The sequence below is a fragment of the Prionailurus viverrinus genome, chromosome D4 (genome assembly GCF_022837055.1).
Source record: "Prionailurus viverrinus isolate Anna chromosome D4, UM_Priviv_1.0, whole genome shotgun sequence".
NCBI lineage: Eukaryota > Metazoa > Chordata > Mammalia > Carnivora > Felidae > Prionailurus > Prionailurus viverrinus.
The window spans coordinates 84,277,688-84,295,504 of record NC_062573.1 but is presented as its reverse complement, the minus strand read 5'-3'; the positions used below and the strand labels follow the sequence as shown (position 1 = coordinate 84,295,504).

At 47.9% G+C, this 17,817-nt stretch overlaps 1 protein-coding gene across 1 annotated transcript; it reads right to left on the bottom strand.

Moving 5' to 3' along the window:
- Positions 1-6,486: 6,486 nt before the first annotated feature.
- DIRAS2 (DIRAS family GTPase 2) lies at positions 6,487-17,086 on the bottom strand. Its single transcript, XM_047831262.1, has 2 exons — positions 16,962-17,086; positions 6,487-7,211 (listed from the first exon to the last, which is right to left on the bottom strand). Exon 2 carries the CDS (start codon positions 7,173-7,175, stop codon positions 6,576-6,578), a length of 600 nt encoding a protein of 199 aa, XP_047687218.1. The 5' UTR covers positions 7,176-7,211; positions 16,962-17,086; the 3' UTR covers positions 6,487-6,575.
- Positions 17,087-17,817: the final 731 nt, after the last annotated feature.

Here is a 17,817-nt window from a genome sequence, read left to right as displayed (position 1 = left end):
GTCTCTCTCTGTCTCAAAAATAAATAAAAATTGAAAAAAAAATTAATAAATAAACGTTAAAAAAAAAAAACAAAGAAAACCACAGAACCACTTACAGGTTGCTCAGGTGGCCACATCTTGAACCACTGATGTGGGCAAAGGCAGGATATATCAAAATACCCAGTTGACCAATGCTGCTGCATAATTTCTGTAGTAGCCTGTGGTAGCCTGAGTCATTTTTTATTTTATTATTTTTTTTAATGTTCATTTTTGAGAGACAGAGACGGAGTGTGATCAGGGGAGGTGCAGACAGAGAGAAGGAGACACAGAATCCGAAGCAGGCTCCAGGCTCCGAGCTGTCGGCACAGAGCCCGACATGGGGCTTGAACTCACCGACCATGAGATCGTGACCTGAGCCGAAGTTGGACGCTTAACCGACTAAGCCACCTGGATGCCCCTCTGTAATGATTCATTTTTAGTGAACACTACTCAGCCTAACTTCGAGAATGCTTTTTTTTTCTTTTTAAACAATCTATCAAAGAAGATAAAACACCAGCTTACCATTCTGACTCAGGCACATTCCCCAGAATTTCTTCCTTCTTAACACTGTACTTTTTTTTTTTTTTTTTTTTTTTTTTTAATTTTTTTTTTCAACGTTTTTTATTTATTTTTGGGACAGAGAGAGACAGAGCATGAACGGGGGAGGGGCAGAGAGAGAGGGAGACACAGAATCGGAAACAGGCTCCAGGCTCTGAGCCATCAGCCCAGAGCCCGACGCGGGGCTCGAACTCCCGGACCGCGAGATCGTGACCTGGCTGAAGTCGGACGCTTAACCGACTGCGCCACCCAGGCGCCCCAACACTGTACTTTTTATATTGTATATATTTACTCATTGTAATTCATTTATTCATATATTTATGTGTATTGTATTATCTATTCATTTGTTATTTGAACAGAAAAGAGTTAGCGGGAGGAAATGCTAACGTTTGAGGTTACAAACCAGGGATGGTGTGTTGTCAAGGTGGGGTGGGCGATGCTTCCCAGAAGGTCAAGGGCTTCTTCCTCCCGTGGGGTCTCCATCCACCACGGGTCAGCAGGGAACCTCGTCCCATGTCACTTGTCCTGGCCGTGTTGTGCAGGGCAGTGGGCTCCACGCTGGCTCCTGGGGGACACAGGACGGCAGCTCCTAGGAGATGAGCACCTCCAGCCTGGAAACGGCAGGTGTCTCTCCCACTCCAAACTCCTCCGCCAGAAAGGGTCAGATCCCCCCTGACACCACGGGGTCGGGGAGCGCGCTCCTACTCTGTGCCCCGAGGAGCAGAGTGGCAACCTTTGGAGAAGGGTTAGGTGGGGTTTGCTGCCCACCCCAAGAAGGGTTCACGGGGCACTTACTGGGGCAAAGTACAGTTCCTGTTGGCAAGACGGTTCGACGATGACTTCAGGTTAAACAGTATGGAACAAATCAGGACGTGGGCAGAAACGTTCTCAGCACAAGGAAGCCCGGTGTAAGAGCCATAAAGGACAGAAAACAGGAGCCAAGGGGGATTCCCAAGGAGGAGAGAATTGGTTTGATTTTAGGGAATTGGGGAGGGCTCTGGAGAGTTCACGGGATGGCAGGCTGGATGTGGGAATCAGCTCTCCGTGCACGGACGGGACAGGGAGACGGAAAAGACGGACTTCTGAGCAGAGGAAGCCGTCACATCGGGCCACGGTGACGCGTTTTGGCACACCGCTTTGTAATTGTTGACAGTTTTACAGCAACAGTGACGTCCTAGACAAAGCCTGTCTCCTCGTCGCCCTCTGAGTTGCCGATACTTACCCTGTGGCTGTCACAGGGGTATTGGGGGCACTTTGGAGTACCTACCTCTGAGGGCTGATTTATTACTACGGTTCAGCGAGTGTGTGTGTGTGTGTGTGTGTGCACCTGGTGCTGATGAGCACTCGGGCCTTTCGAGTGGTACCTCTTGAGGCTGGCACGCCCTCGTCCGTGGATTGCTGGCCTGACTTCTGACAAGAGCGCAGTGAACATGTCACATCCACACGATGCCCTTTGTTGCCCCGGGAAAGAACCTGCGTAGATGTCACTGCGTATTCACTACGAGCGGCCCTGTCTCCACTCCGTTTTTCTCCGACCCCTGGCCCTCCCTCCTTACGGAGGTCCAGCCGGCAGCTGGCGGTCTCCTTTGCCCTCCTCACTGGGCTCACATCCTCCATGTTGCTTGAGGCAAAGGGAGGACCCGTGGGCTTCCGAGCTTCTCCAGGCGACTCCAAGGCACAGGAAAAAAAACCGGAGGGCAACCTTGCCCTCAAAGTGCGGTCCGTGACCAGCAGCATCGGCAGCACCCGAGAGCCTAACAGGAATGCAGGTTCCCAGGCCCCCGCCCAGCCCTGCTGACTCCAGCTCTGGGGAGTCACAAGGCCTTCCAAGAGCTTTAGCTGCACATTAAAGCTTGATAAGTACCGGATGGGATGCCCTCTAATGGGGCCTAATGGGGCCTGCTGATTGCAATTATCTGCATAAGCAGAGAAACCCGGAATAATGTAGCGATAATGACCTTGGGGGTGGGGGAGGGGGCATGCCAAGAGCACCACCCGGAAAGCCATTAAAGAGGCTTAAAGAAACTGAAAGTTGCCCTTGACTGTGGCGCTTGCACGGGTGAGTTTTTCACACTGTCACAAACCTTCCGGGCAGAGCCCGACACGGTTGAGGGTGTTTGTTTCCCCGGAAAGCTCAGTACGTGACGACAGGGCTCTAAGTGCCTGGCGCTTCTTAATTTAATCGTGAGGGCCACCCACGCTGCGGATGCGAATTCCCACCCTACAGAAGCTCAGAGAGGCTAAAAACCTGCCCAGGGGTCACCAAGCGGGTCACGGGCAGAGGAAGGGTTTCGTCCTGCTCATAGTTGTTGATCTGTTTTTTCCGTGTTACCAACGGTAAGGCGTATATTATGATTAGTGAGGATTATATTATAATGAGGAGGAGGAGTAAGGATCAAGGGTCCAGAAGCAGGAACCGGGTCCAGAAGCAGCACTGGGGTTTCTCAATACCAAACCCACTTAACAGCCTGGACTGGTGAGGAGGCCAGGGAGCCGGGGGCCGAGCAGGAGACACGGGATTAAAAGGGAGCTTTTCTTCACTCCTATGGAGCCCCTACCCACTCCCACCTCACCCTCCAGGACTGACAGGGACCATCTGGGGAAAAAAGAAACAAAAAAAAAACCCTCCTGGAGACACTGTCCCCAACCCTAGGCCTGCCTGACAGCCTCCTGTCCAGAGATAAGCACATCAAAGTAGCTTCAAGAGAACTAGGTTAAGACCCTCACCAGACCCCCTCCACCCACCCCCCCAAAGAACCAGAAACATCACCACCTTCCAGCCAGGGGGTCAGAACTGAAGCTTTATTTCAATCGGTTTCTTTATTTTCAGAACACCACCGGCAACTAGAAACAGGTATGCAAGTGTGGTTTTTATAACTGAAGAGTCCATAAAATAGATAATGGGATTGTAACAATAAATACACCTGAAATATAAATATACACATTGATACCCCACACGTATAAAAGTCATGCTCTGTAAATACTCTGTCCACGTACTGTCTTTGTGGGGGACCGAGTTCCAGGATGGAGCTTTGAGGGTTGACACGTGTCCCGTCACCTATGGATGTTTCCAGAGAGCTTCCGCAGGAGCAACCTATTACCAATCTCGACAAGGAAATTAAGTATCACAGAGCAGTTCTGAAAATATTGAAGAGTTGTTTGTTCTACAAAGAATGAGCATTTCTCAAACGTTAGAAATGGTGAAACAAATGTACCAGCTTACAGGTATGTACAATGTATTACTTTATACTTCAAAAATGCAGGAAGATCAATTATATATATACACATAAAATATATGTATATAATCGTAGATCGGATGAACAATTCAATATTGCTCTTGTGTTGGTCTTGCCGTATTGCACGCATGCCCGGGGCATGCCCATGGCTTATCACCAGATAGAGGACATACTGGTAGGGACAGAAGGCCACTCATGGGAACCCCCATGCTTGTCCCCGGAATGCCATCGTCAAAGCAATATTTGGAGTTCCGTAACGTGCCGTGGCGAGGTCGGAAACTTCTGTGCCCACGTGCGGTTGTAGGACGGGTCCTCCGGAACAGCACTGCGTACTCAGGATGGGGCCACGTACACGCCACACGCACCTGATTCGGTGGGACCAACCCCCGAGCCCGGAGACGATCGGGGATCTCCTCAAAGACTATTTTGAGATGCTCCTCAAACCCTCAGTGCGATTCACCCAAAATGACATCAGGACGAAGACCTGTGCCTGTGGCGTCCACAGCCTTCCTATAAACCCACGGGCAAACTATGAAGGAACGAAACACATCCTGAATGCACTCTAGTTTTCGATCATGAAGAGTTTCTCCCACGGATGAAGCTTTACACACTTTAAAGGCAGACAGTGACGAGAGAGGGCGGGCGGGATTCTGACCCATATCAGTAGGAACGGGACGGTCGGTGGGAGCCTCACCCTAGGAGCCTCAGGGACCTGGCGGCCCAGGGCAGACCCCAGCCCCCCCATTTTGGCCAGGAAGGCCTGTTTCTTCTTCCACTTATCCAGTCTCCAAATTACAAACTCTCTGAGAATAGAAATAGAAAAAAAAAAAAAGGGATAGGTTGAAAAATAAATGTTCTAGAAAACTCACCAACTACGTGTGAATGGGAAGCTCCCAGAGCAGCCTCCAGGGGGGCGGGGGGGAGCGTCCGTCGGGACTTGAGGGGGCCTCGGGCCGGCTCTCCGACCCTGCGGGCCCCCGGGCTGCTTCCACACCTTCCTTGCTCAAGGTTGCTCCAGGAGGCCAAGAAGAGGGGTGGGGTGGCTGGTTCCCAAGGGCGCCTCCACACACGGCATGTGCCACCAGGGGAGTCACACGCAGAGCCCAGAGGATTGTCAAGACCAGGACCTTTAACCAGAAAGGGCCGATGGAGATGTTGAGTGCACAGAGGTGCCGGCTACGGCCGCCCTGCCCAGGGGGGCCGTGAGGACACAGCAGGTGCAGAAGAGAGACGCAGAACCCAACGGGGTGCATGCGGACGTCCTCAACTGGCCAATTCTGCCCGGCGGCCAGGGGCTCCCCCGCCCCAGCTCGGCCCGGCTTCTGGCTTCCTCTGCCTGCCACGTAGCAAGCAGCTCTTGAAGGACCTTTCCGGAGTGGGGACCAGCGTGAGCTGTGCTGGCCAGAACAAACAAGAGGAGGCTTCTGTTCCAACAAGGAGGAAGGTTCCGCCTTCTGGAAGCGGAGCCAGACCGGCCGTGCCCAGGACAGAGCAGCCTGCCTGCCTCCAGCCTCCGTCCAGTCTCCAGGCCAGCGTGCAGAGACCGGCAGAGGCCGTGATTTAGTTTGAAGGATAAGGAAGCACACAAGGTCATTAAGAGGAAGAGAGAATTGATTCCAGAGCAGACTCCGCATCGAACAGCTCTTAGGAGACATTTATAATGGAGCATGCAGGATAATCTACTATTACTTGAACACATTCTCCAGGAGTATGCTTCAGCTATAGACAGATCATCAAAAACACAGTGAACGACTTCTGTTTCAAAGTATTTCATTGAGGTGCTAAAGAATGGCGTATACAGATCTCTGTGTCATTTGGAAAAATGGATGTGCTTCTGTCTTGGGATGGCCTTTGTTGGCTGTTGCCCAGCTGGATATAGACCGAGTGATGGAAAAGAGGGAAAACCATCGTGGAGAGGGAAATAATGGCCTGAAAAGAGCTTCTTTCATTGCATTTATTTAAAATCTGAGGGCTAGAAGGAGTGTGCTCCTCGTGGGTCAAGGGGAGGAAAGCACACTTCTAAAACCCTCGACGGGTGACATTGCTGAGATGCTCTAGGAAGTGTCACGATATCCTCACTCGCACACTGAAGGACCAAGCAGGATGCCCTTAAGTGAACTCATCTGTCACCGGCCGTGAAATAATTAAAGGGGCGCCTGCTGACCAGGTCTAGTGAGGTGAGAGCACCCCTCAGAGCCCGGGCCGCCAGTCAGCTGGGAATCGACAGTGAGCGCGCTCTGGGGGACGCTGTGTCAGTTTACGTCCAATTCAGCTACAGAACTGTGAAATGGAACAACGTGGGCCAGGTGTTCCCTTCCCCACCCCCCCACCCCCCCACCCCGCCCCTCCCGCCCCTAAGGGTGCCCAGCTCTCGAGCTGGGTGGGCATAGCTCCAGGGTCACATGCCGTCACATGCATGCAGATGGGACCTAGTCCTGTACTCAGATCGCTCGTGGGCGCGAGCCCAGAGCCCCGGCTAAGGGCCAACCCACCTTCAGAAACGCCCAGCCCCCCACCAGGTGCCCCGGGGTGCAGGGTGCATGGGTTCCCATTTTAACCGCTGGGCGGAGTCCCTGATTCCGGAGAGGGGGTGCTTACGGGCGGTGGCGTGAAGTGCCCTCTCGGGGACAATGGGGCACGTCTCGGTCAAGATGCGCTAGTGAACACGTGGGCATCGTACATGCTGCCCTGACGACGGGGGGGTCACGTGGGAGGGGACGGGGGCGGGGCGGGGCCAGGCCCCGCCCCCCGCTCCGCAGGGCCTCACATGAGCACGCATTTGCCCTTGAGTTTTTCCTTCCTCTTCTGCTGCTTGCTCTTCTTGCCGTCGATCTGGAGGCTCACGGTCCTGCGCTTCTCCAGGTTGAGCAGCTCCTGGAAGAGCTCCTTCACGTTGTGGTTGAGCTTGGCCGAGGTCTCCATGAAGGCGCACTTCCACCTGCGGGCCAGGGCCTCGGCCTCGCCGCTCTCCACCTCGCGGCTGGGGCTCTCGTCACACTTGTTGCCCACCAGCATGATGGGGATGCTGTCCACGTCCCCTTTGATCTCGCAGATTTGCTCGTAGATGGGCTTGAGCTCTTCCAGCGACTGCCGGCTGGTGATGGAGTAGACCAGGATGAAGGCGTGGCCCTTGGAGATGGACAGGCGCTGCATGGCCGGGAACTGGTGGCTGCCCGTGGTGTCCGTGATCTGCAGCGTGCAGATGCTCTTGTCACAGCTGATCACCTGCCGGTAGGTGTCCTCCACCGTGGGGATGTAGCTCTCGCGGAACGTGCCTTTCACAAACCTCAAGACCAGCGAGCTCTTGCCTACGCCACCTGCCCCGAACACGGCCACCCGGTAGTCGTTGCTCTGTTCCGGCATGTTGCTCCACAGCCGCGGCTCGCACCCAGGAGACACCTGGCAAAGGAACCAGACGTGGGAGAGGATCGGTTTAAAAAAAAAAAAAAAAGGAAGGAAAATCTTGACGAGGATTGCTTTACCCTCTTTCGATAGCTTAAAAAGAACCAAAGGGATACATTTGTTTTCGAGCTCCCAACGTAAGAAAACTTGAATTTCATTTAAAGATTTTAGGGGTGCCCGGTGGCTCAGTCGGTTAAGTATCTGACTCTGGACTCCGGCTCAGGTCGTGATCTCACAGCTGGTGAGTTCGAGCTCCGAGTCAGGCTCTGTGCTGACGTTGCAGAGCCTGCTTGGGATTCTCTCTCTTTCTCTCTCTTTCTCTCTGCCCCTCCCCTGCTCTCTCTCTCTCCCCAAATAAATAAATTTTTAAAAAATGGCATCAAGGTCACTGTTTTATAAGCATTACAAGAAACCCTCTAGATAATGCACACTCAGTGCTTACCCAGCAGAAGCTCCCAGCATTAGAGGAAGGACAGGCACAGAAAGGCGTCTGTTACACCCTGCGTGGTAGCTGCCATGGTAAAGTCATAAACAAAGGCCGAAAGAGAGCCTGCTGGGGCATCCAGTTCTGTGTGGGGCCCTGAGGGGAGATTTCACAGAGGGCCGGGTGAAGGTGTGAAGGGATGAGGGGCGGGTCACCCAGAAGACGGGGTCCCTTGCAGATGCCCAAGGGTGCGAAGGGAGCCAACACGGTGTCAGGGCAGACAGCTGGCGTGCATGGACATCTGGGGCAGAGCTGGCAAGCAGGGAGCGGTGGCCTCATCAGTCGAGATAAAAGGCCAAAGAGACAAGTAGGTTTGGAGAAGCTGAGCAGGAAGCAGCTGGGCCCGGGTCAGGTGTGTAGGACACACAGGTGGAGACAGGTATCTGGTAGGCGGCTGGGCTGTGGTCTGAAAACTCAGTAGGGAAGTCCAGGCTAGTGATAAGGATGTGGGTTTCATCCATATATAAAGAGCACGCTAATAAGTGAAAATCAGCCAGGGTGAAGACGTATAGTGAGAGAGAAGATCAAATTCCAAATCCAGAGAACTTGGCAAGTCATCTACTTCAGCTTTCTGCACCTGAGTTGCCTGCACCAGAAAATGGAGATAGTAACACCACCTTCTCCTCAGAGCTGCTCTGGGGTGTTCGTGAGACGAGGACTGCCACTCAGCACAGTTGGGGGCCCAAGCTCTCTAGCTGTTTAGTAAGGACTAGGCAGAAAAGGGGGTCACAAAGGAGCAGCAGGGACAGGAGGAAGAACTGGAGAGAAGGTAGCAAAATGCCAAGAAAGCCCAAAACTGTCAAGAAGTCATGGGGCTCGTATAGCTATACACACCTACGTTAAATGAGAACAAAGATCTCAGATCAGTAACTTGATCTCCCACCTTACAAAGAGTCAAGTAACGCCAAAGGAGGAAAAATGCAGGAAATACTAGATTACAGTGGAAGTCAGTAGAATAAAGAATAGAAAAACGATAGAGAAAAATCAATAAACTCAGAAGTCGGTTTTTTTTAATAACAATAAAATTAACAAGCTTTTTGCTGGACTGGCCAAAGAAGCAAGAAAACTCAAAATGTTAACATGAGAAGTGGCAGAGGAGACATCACTACTGACCCTGCAGAAACATAGTTATCAGAGGCTCCTGTGACCAACTGCATAGAAACACGCTACATAACTCAGAGGAGGCAGACCCAAACTACCAAAGCTGAATCAAGCAGAAATCGAAAATGCGCAAAGACCTACATAGCAAGACAGTAATCAAAAAACCATCCACAAGGAAAGCCGGGTCCAGACAGCTTCACGGGATTGATTATATTGGATTAATACCAATCCTTTGCAAACTCTTCCAAAAAGTTGAATGGGAGGATACACCTGTCACTCTCTCTGAGGCCAAAATTACCCTGATACCAGCTTGAGATACAGAGACATGACAAGAAAACCACAGAGCAGTATCTCTTCTGAACACATACAAAATCCTCAACCAAGACTAGCAAAACGAATCCACCAATGCATAAAAAGGATTATACATCATAACCAAGTAGGATTTATGCCGGGCATGCAAAGTCGGCTTAACATCCAAAAATTAACATAACATGCCATATCAATAAAAGACCAAAAGCATGATAATCTCAGTAGATACAAAAAAGAAAAAATTGACAAACTTCAGTACTCAATCACGATTAAAAAAAAAAAAAAAAAAAAAAAAAGAGCACATCGGGAATAAAAGGGAACTTCTTCCTCCAGAAAAGAACGTATTATGAAACACCACAGCTAAGACAGTACTTAATAATGAAAGATTGTTTCCTCACTACAATCAAGAAAAAGAGCAGTGTCCCCACTCTTGCAACTTCTATTTACCATTTTACTGAAGGTTTTAACTAGGAGAATAAGTCAAGAATGTGAAATAAAAGGCATCCAGATTGGAAGGGAAGAAATGAAACTATTTATTGCAGAAGGCACAACCTTGTAAATAGAAACTTTTAAGGAATCTTCCAAAAAGAAAACTAATAAACTACTTCTAAAAGGTTTTCAAATATCCATATAAAAATCAACTGTATATCTCCACACCCGCGATGAATAATCTGAAAACAAAATTAAGAAACCAATTCCATTTACAACATCATGAAAAAGCATAAGATACTTAGGAATAAAATTAATAAGGAAGCATAAACATTGTACTCTGAAAATTAAAAAAAATATATTGTTGAAAGAAACTGAAGACCCAAAGGAGTGGAAAGCCACCCATGTTTATGTACCAGAGGACTTAATTTTGTTAAAATAGCAATATTCCCCAAATCACCTACAGATTCAGCGTAGTCTCTACATAAATTCCAATTGGCTACTCTATGGAAATTTCCAAGCTGATTCCAAAATTCACCTGAAAATTCAAAAGGCCCAGAATAGTGAAGCAATGGCGAATTTAGAAAGAAAGAAAGAAAGAAAGAAAGAAAGAAAGAAAGAAAGAAAAGGACAGGAGGGAAAGAGGGAATGGGGGAGGGAAGGGAGGAAGGACAGAAGGAAGGAAGTTGGAGAACACATACTTCCTGATTTCAAACTCACTGAGAGGAGCAGAAAGACACTATACATGACGACATTGTCTACGGATTCTGAAACGGATTCACAGATACACAGGAACAGATCCAAGCCCCCAGTGTGAGAAATAACGTGTTAAAGTAACAGGCTCGGCTTTATCCCTGATAGCCAGGCGATGGAAACAACCCATATGTTCGCGGTAGAAATGGAATATTCGTACCATAAAAGGCAACGCATCAGATTAATACATCCCTATGATAAGAAAAAGCGATACCAAGAGTGGAACATGCAACACGCTGGTTGAACGTGCCAGTTGAGATGCGCTCCACAGCCCCCTGGATGCTGGAAATGCCGCCCATCTTCGTGCGGCTGGGGGTTACGGAGGAGTTACGCAGTGGTCTTGCGGATTGTTCCGAATGACCGTATTCTTTCAAACTTATCATGGAAATGAAATATCACTTACAAGCCAGGAAACCCAATAGGGTTGATTCTCAGACTCAAGTTAAAGGAAAGTACCCTTGGAGATGGAGTGTGGTAGCTTTGATCTGGGGGCAGTAAGAGGTGAAGGAAGTCTGGCAAACTTTAGGTTGACTGGGATGTCCTGAGCTACGAAGGGAGTCAAAGCATCTTGCAGTGCGTGTGGGAGCAAGGACAACCGTGGAGATGGCCAGAAACACCAGAAGTGGGGCTTTCTCTTTAAGGAAATTGAGGGCTGAGGAAAGAGGAGGGGACAATCAGCCGAGGTACTATGGGGGGAGACTGTAGGGATCGGCTGTGCATATTCAACACAGCAAACCCGGAAGAAGGCAGGAGCCACTGAGATCCAGAATGTACACAGGGCGATGGGTCTTCACGGAGAGAAGAGCGAGATCAGGTGGAGGCACGGGACCCCGTCCAGACCGGCCCCTCGACCCCAACCACCTGTCACGTCTCAGCTTAACGTGTTAAAAAGAACAAATGAGAAGCGACATAATGCATATACTTGGTTAAAGAGATAATGGAGATCGTAAAACACTCTTTCATCCACACAGAGGCCCCTTCCCTCCCTTGACAGCTTCTTTCCAGAAACAACCACTGTTAAAAAGAACAGAAATTCAGTTATCACTTCCTGGTGTGCACCATGAGAATTTTAAATAATGCACTCATTGCTTGAAGCTTAGAACTTAATGTCTTGACTTACTCACTTTGGACCATATCTTTCTGCGAAATTAGCACACTACCTTCCTCCATTGCCTGATTTTTGTGAGTTACACTCCATTTTTAAGCACCTGCCAGCATTTCAGCTTCCCAGATATAACATTTACAATTTGTTCCAAAATTTATATTAAGTCTTCTGTACTTGCCTGCAGGTTGTTTCTAAACTCTATCAAGAAACAGCTTATTGAAAGGGTTTTGTAAAGATTTTTCAATGCAGAAGTCGATAGTAGGACTGAACCCACTGAGGGGAAAGGTCATCGTCAATCAGACTTTGCTGACTGATATGTAATCTTCTGTGTCTGCATTGTTGGGGTCTTGGGTTGGGTTGGGGTTTTTTAACCCTAGTTTTTTGGGGGTTTTTTGCTTTTGTACCTAGGTCACTCTTAGTTGCCAATTTGTCTTTTTTTTTTTTTAATTTTTATTCATTTTAGAAAGGCAGAGAGCAAGTGGGGCAGGGGCAGAGAGAGTGGGAGACACAGAATCGGAAGCAGGCTCCAGGCTCTGAGCTGTCAGCACAGAGCCCGACGCGGGGCTCGAACCCACAAACCGCGAGATCATGACCTGAGCTGAAGTCGGACGCGCAACCGGCTGAGCCACCCAGGCGCTCCGAGTTGCCAATTTCTCTGTTTCAATTTATTATCACCTTGCTTGGGTCCATTTTATGTTTTGGCATGAACATTACTGGTAAGTTCTTTTAGATGGCATTAAAACTTCTGAGTCCATGCCACGTTCCCCTGATTGATGCAATCCTGCAGCCAAAGTTGCAAGTATTTTCTCCACAGATTTTAAGGACCATGCGTCTTTTAACTTGGTCATCACCAGGGATGTTGGTGTGAAATCCAAAGGCGGTAAGATACTCTCTCCTCTGTAGGGAACTCGGGATTCTCCCTTCTCTTTGGCAGGTGGGGGTTTCTCTTTATTCTGAGAGCTACGCCATCCCACCAGGATATATCTAGAACTGCTTTTTGACTACGTTTTTTTGGGGGGGTGGGGGAGGATTAAAAACCTGATCATTTCCGCAGCCTGGGGAAATTTTTATTTTTTCTATTTTTAGGAAGTGCGTCATCCCAACCCCTCTACTCCTCTCTCTTTATGGAACTCTTATTAGGTGATGGCCCGAGTGTACCTATTCTTAATTGCTCTAGAAGGGCTTTCCTTATATTTTCAATCACTTTTTTCGTACTCTGATTTTGCCCCTCTCATAGAAGCGCTTTCTTATCTCGGACAAGGGGATACCTTGGGGGCTTTCAACAAGAATGCTACCTGCGATTTGTTGCCTCTGTTCTTATCACGTATCTGAGATATCTCTGGTTATGTCTGTTCACTGCAATCTTCCTCTGTCATGGGGTTTCCACCAAATGTCTGCTGGTCCCTGGTTGTCCCCTGATTTATGAAAGAAATCGCCACCTGGCTGGGAGAGACAGCTAGGGCAGTTTCTCTGGATGCACAGATCTGTCCACCAAAGTCTCTTCTGCCCTGAATAGGACAACTGTCTGCAATGACCCCTTTCTACTTTCCTTTTCTGGGACTTATCTGGACGAAATGATCACTCAGCCCCTCACCCCTCTGAAAAGCTTATACACAGACAAATGAGGGAGCGGATCAAAGAAAGAGAGTAAATAATCCATCCCAAAGGATCACAAAAATATAAAAATGTGTGTCTTATACTAAAGAATTCAAAATGAGACGTTTTAAATACTGAATGTTAGGTTAGAGGTACAGTATTATGATTTATAAGAAATATACATTTGATCATTCAGATGACGAAAATATATTTTTCAGGGCACCTGGGTGGCTCAGTCACTTAAGTGTCTGATTTTGGCTCAGGTCATGACCTCACAGTTGGTGGGTTCAAGCCCCGTGTGGGGCTCTGCGCGGACAGCACGAGCCTGCTTGGCTTCTCTCTCCTTTCTCTGTCCCTCCGCATTTTTACCCTCTCTCTCTCAAAATAAATAAACTTAAAAAAAAAGTTCTTTAAATCGACTACTAATGAAAGATAAATGGGTCACTTAAGTAAACATAAGAACTGTTATCGACTTTACAACACAAATAAGGACACTTTTAAAAGAAACTAATTTTCAACGGAATGTAAATTCTCTAGGTAGGAGCGTGTACTTTTACACACTTTTAGAATTTCGATTTAATGGAAGATTCATTTCATGTACACTCTCAGCTGACCCTAAAAACTGAAAGATCTGTTCGTTAGTGGGAAACATTTGCCAGATCGTAAAGAGTTAAACAGCTATGGTCTGTCTTTCCCTAAGGAAGCAGACTCAGTTTTTCAGGAACCTTGTTTCCTGGTGTTCTGGAAACAGCCCGCCCTGCAGTGTGGGGACAGGTGTTGAAGCAGGTGACACATCTGCACCCAGATAATGGAGCCACCGTCTCATGGCGGGGGGCCCGGGGGCACCCAGATATTCATGGCAAGACTCCTAACATCTGCAAAAGTGAAACAAGTGGGAATATATTGAGGCATGTCTTGGATTGGAAGCATCAGAATACATTATTCTTTAAGACCTTTGTTGTCGGGAGGCAAATAACCCCGCGGCTTAGGCACAGGAAAAAGATTCACTAGTGTGTGTCTGCCACTATTCCATTTGGAGAAAGCATCATGGTCAGGAACGCCCAAGGCCCAAGTAACATGCATTTCGTCACACTTTTCAGACTCCCAAGAGCCTGGCCGTATTTGGGGCGTTTTCTGCCTTCCTCCTCTTCTTTCCACGGGAAATGAAGAGGCAAGTCATGCGAATAAGCAGCAACACCATCTCCTTGGTCAAAGGATGGGTCACCGAGGTTGACCCTGCAGCTGGCCCTGCAGGGAAATGAACACCAAAGCACGAGGCGGCAGGGACACGGAGACCCTGCGGACACGGAGAAAGAACGTGTTCCATGCGGGGTGTGAGGCTCAGTGTGCTGTGCGCAGCCCGGGGCCTGCCTTCGCCGTGAGCCTGTTGAAACGAGGCTCTACGTGATGCGTACTTGCTCAGGTTGGTTTCTAGGTTTGGCCAAATAAAAGTCTGCAAGGTTGGCAAGTGGCTACGAAAGAGTCCCTCAAACCATCATCGGTTAGGTTGTTACTCATGCTTTTGGGGTCAAAGCTAAGATCAGTGCCCAACCTGCTCAACCTGCCCAACCTGCCCAACCCAAGGTCATGAAGATCTACCCCTGCTTTCTTCTGGAGTTTGATGATTTTAGTTCTTATATTTAGGCCATTGATCCATCTTGAGTTGATTCTTGAATACGGTGTGAGGAGGGGTGTCAGGTCACTTCCCTGTGGATGTCCCCTTGTCCCAGCACCATTCGTTAGAGAGACAGTTCTTCCTCCACCAAATGATCTTGACCCCCTTGTCAACAATCAACTAGCTCTCGGGGTGCCTGGGTGGCTCAGTCGCTTCAGTGTCCGACTTCAGGTTAGGTCATGATCTTGCAGTCTGTGGGTTCGAGCTCCCCGTCGGGCTCTGCGCTGACAGCTCGGAGCCTGGAGCCTGCTTCAGGCTCTGTGTCTCCCTCTCTCTCTGCCCCTCTCCTGCTCACTCACTCTCTCTCTCTGGGTCAAAAATAAATAAACATTAAAAAAATTTTATTTTTAACTCAACTAGCTATAAATGTGAAGATTTCCTTCTGGACTCCATTCTATGCCATTGGTCTATGTGTCTCTTCCTATGCCAGTGCCGCACTGTTTTGTCTACCGTAGCTTTGCGTTAAGTTTTGAAATCTGTTAAGTATGAGATCTCCAGATTCGCTGTGCTCTTTCAAGACCGTTTTGGCTCTTTGGGGCCTCTTGCAGTGGCGTACAAAAAATAAATTAATAAATCAGACTTTGTCAAAATCAGAAACTTCTGTGCAACGAAGAACATTATCACGAAAGTTAAAAGAGAACACACACAATGGGAGAAAATATATATTCTGATGAGGATCGAATAGGAAGAATATATAGAGGACCCTGACAACTGAATAACAAAAAAGAAAACAAACCAGCTAAAAAATGGACAAAGGGCTTCTATAAACATTTCTCCAAAGAAGTTCTACCAATGGCCAAGAGGCACAGGAAATGATGCTCAACACCACTAGTCACCGGGGAAAAGGCAGATGGAAAACACACTGAGCCCCACTGCACACCCAGTGGGATGGCTACTAACCAAGATCAAAGCAAAAGAACAACAACAACAACAGACAAATACCTACAGGATTCCACGTAAATGAGGTCCCCGGAGTAGTCACACTCCCAGAGATGGTGATGGCGTGCGCCAGGCTGGGGGGCAGAAGGAGTGGACGGTGTTTGATGGGGACAGAGCTTCAGTTTGGGGAGGTGAAGAGTCCGTGGACGGAAGGAGGTACGAAGGCGTGAACGTGCTTACGGTCACTGACTTGCACGCCTGAAAATGGTAGATCTCCTGTAATGTGTATTTCGTCACAATAGAAATATACGAGTGTGAGTGAAAACATTTTTGGCAACAAGCAAGTCACTACAAAGAGACCACGCTCCTGACGTGAGCGCAACGGACAGCAAGCAGCAGGGCACACACCCTCACCCCTTTCTCGTCCACATCACACAGCAGAAGCAATAAGGGTCTAGTCTGACCTGACAAAATCCCGACGAGACCAATTATGATTTGCACCTACTTCCTGGCCCTGAGTATACACCGCATTACAGGTGACATGAAGCGTCACCATTAACCAGGGCACTGGAAACCCAGCCCAGCCCGGTGGACTGCCTGGTCCAATATGGTGGCCACTCCCCATGGGAGTTCCCGCTGCCCTGAAGGGAGGCGTCCCACACTGGATTTTGAGCGCTTAGTGTAAGAAAGAATTTTAAATTGATAGTGATTGTGATATTGATTGTAAGTTAAAATGATGTTATTTCAGATACATCGGGTAAAGTAAATTACTTAAAATAACTTCCCCTGTGCCTTTAGTTTTTAAGATGTGGTTACTTTGGAAAATGCAAAATTACGTACATGGCTCACATTGTATATTTACTGATATGCAGTGTTCTAGAACAAACCCCTATACTTTTTTTAGCAAAATTTACCAACATGTTGTAATGAATCCAATGCATTAGAAAATGTACTTAAACGTGATTTTTTTAGAAAACCCTTAGAATCGTCTTCTAATTAACAGTGAAAGCCAAAAAGCCAGAAGCCAGAAAAAAATACTTATTTTCCTGTCGTGGCAAAGTATATGAAATGACACACCAAAGTGCACGGTGACAAACTAAAATGCATTCCTTCTCCGAATCCCCTAGAAAGATAAATAGATAGTAGTACTTAAGTTAGGAAGAAACCAATATTCCAAGTTTCTCAGCAGAGAGATTGGCTACAGTTGAGAAAAAGTACAAATGTTCCAAACACACTTTAGTGTGTCCATAATTTGCTGGAATGATTCTCCTTCAATAATAAGGTACTTTGGCACAAACATCCTTCACTCAGTGTTTGTTTATTTATTTGTTTGTTAGTTTGTGGTCACTCCCCCCACTCCTTCTCCAAAATCCGCACCCGCAAAGGCGGGGTGGGGTCCCTGTTGGATTCACTCACCAGCACATCAGGGCATCCAACCCATCGTGGGAGAAACACTCAGCACGTATCGAATGATTATCTGCCGTTGAAATACATTTTTGTGAGCGGACCAAGGCAAATCCTACCAGAGAAGACGAGTGAATTCCTCAAGGAAACAAAATAAAGGTTTGAAAAAAGCCTACATAAGAGCGACCCCTCATAGGTTGGCAACGTCAACCTTACAAAAGGATGTGTGGTAACATTGTAGAGACAGAACCAGAGGGGCAGAAGTTGCTCCATCACTCGGGAAGTGCTTACAGCAAGAAGTTTAAGCCAGAAGTCCCCAGGGGCTACGGATACCATGCATTTGGACATTTTATTTTATTTTATTTTATGTTCTCCCTTCTCCAATTTCATCTACTCCCCGACCCTCCCAGCTCTGTGCAGTTTGTTCTCTGTATTTATGACTCTGTGGCTATTTGTTTAATTATTTTGTTTTTCAGATTCCACAGATAAGTGAAATCGTGTGGTGTCTGTCTTTCTCTGTCTGACTTATTTCACTTAGCATAATACCCTCTAGGTCCATCCCTGTCGTGTCAAAAAGCTCGCTCTTTTTTATGGCTGAGTAATACTCCATTGTCCGTATGCCACATCTTCTCTATCCATTCATCTGTCAGTGGACACTTGGGTTCCTTCCACATCTGTACTCTTGTAGATAAGGCTGCAATAAACACAGCGGTGCATATATCTTTTCGAATAAGTGTTTTCATTTTCTTTGGGTAAATACCCTGGAGTGGAATTACTGGGTCATGTTGTAGCTCTATTTTTAATATTTCAGGAACCTCCATACTGTTTTCCACAGTGGCTGCACCAGTTTGCATTCCTACCAACAGGG

Excerpts from the sequence above, each read along its gene's own strand:
- DIRAS2 (XM_047831262.1), bottom strand. The coding sequence starts at position 7,175 with ATGCCGGAACAGAGCAACGACTACCGGGTGGCCGTGTTCGGGGCAGGT.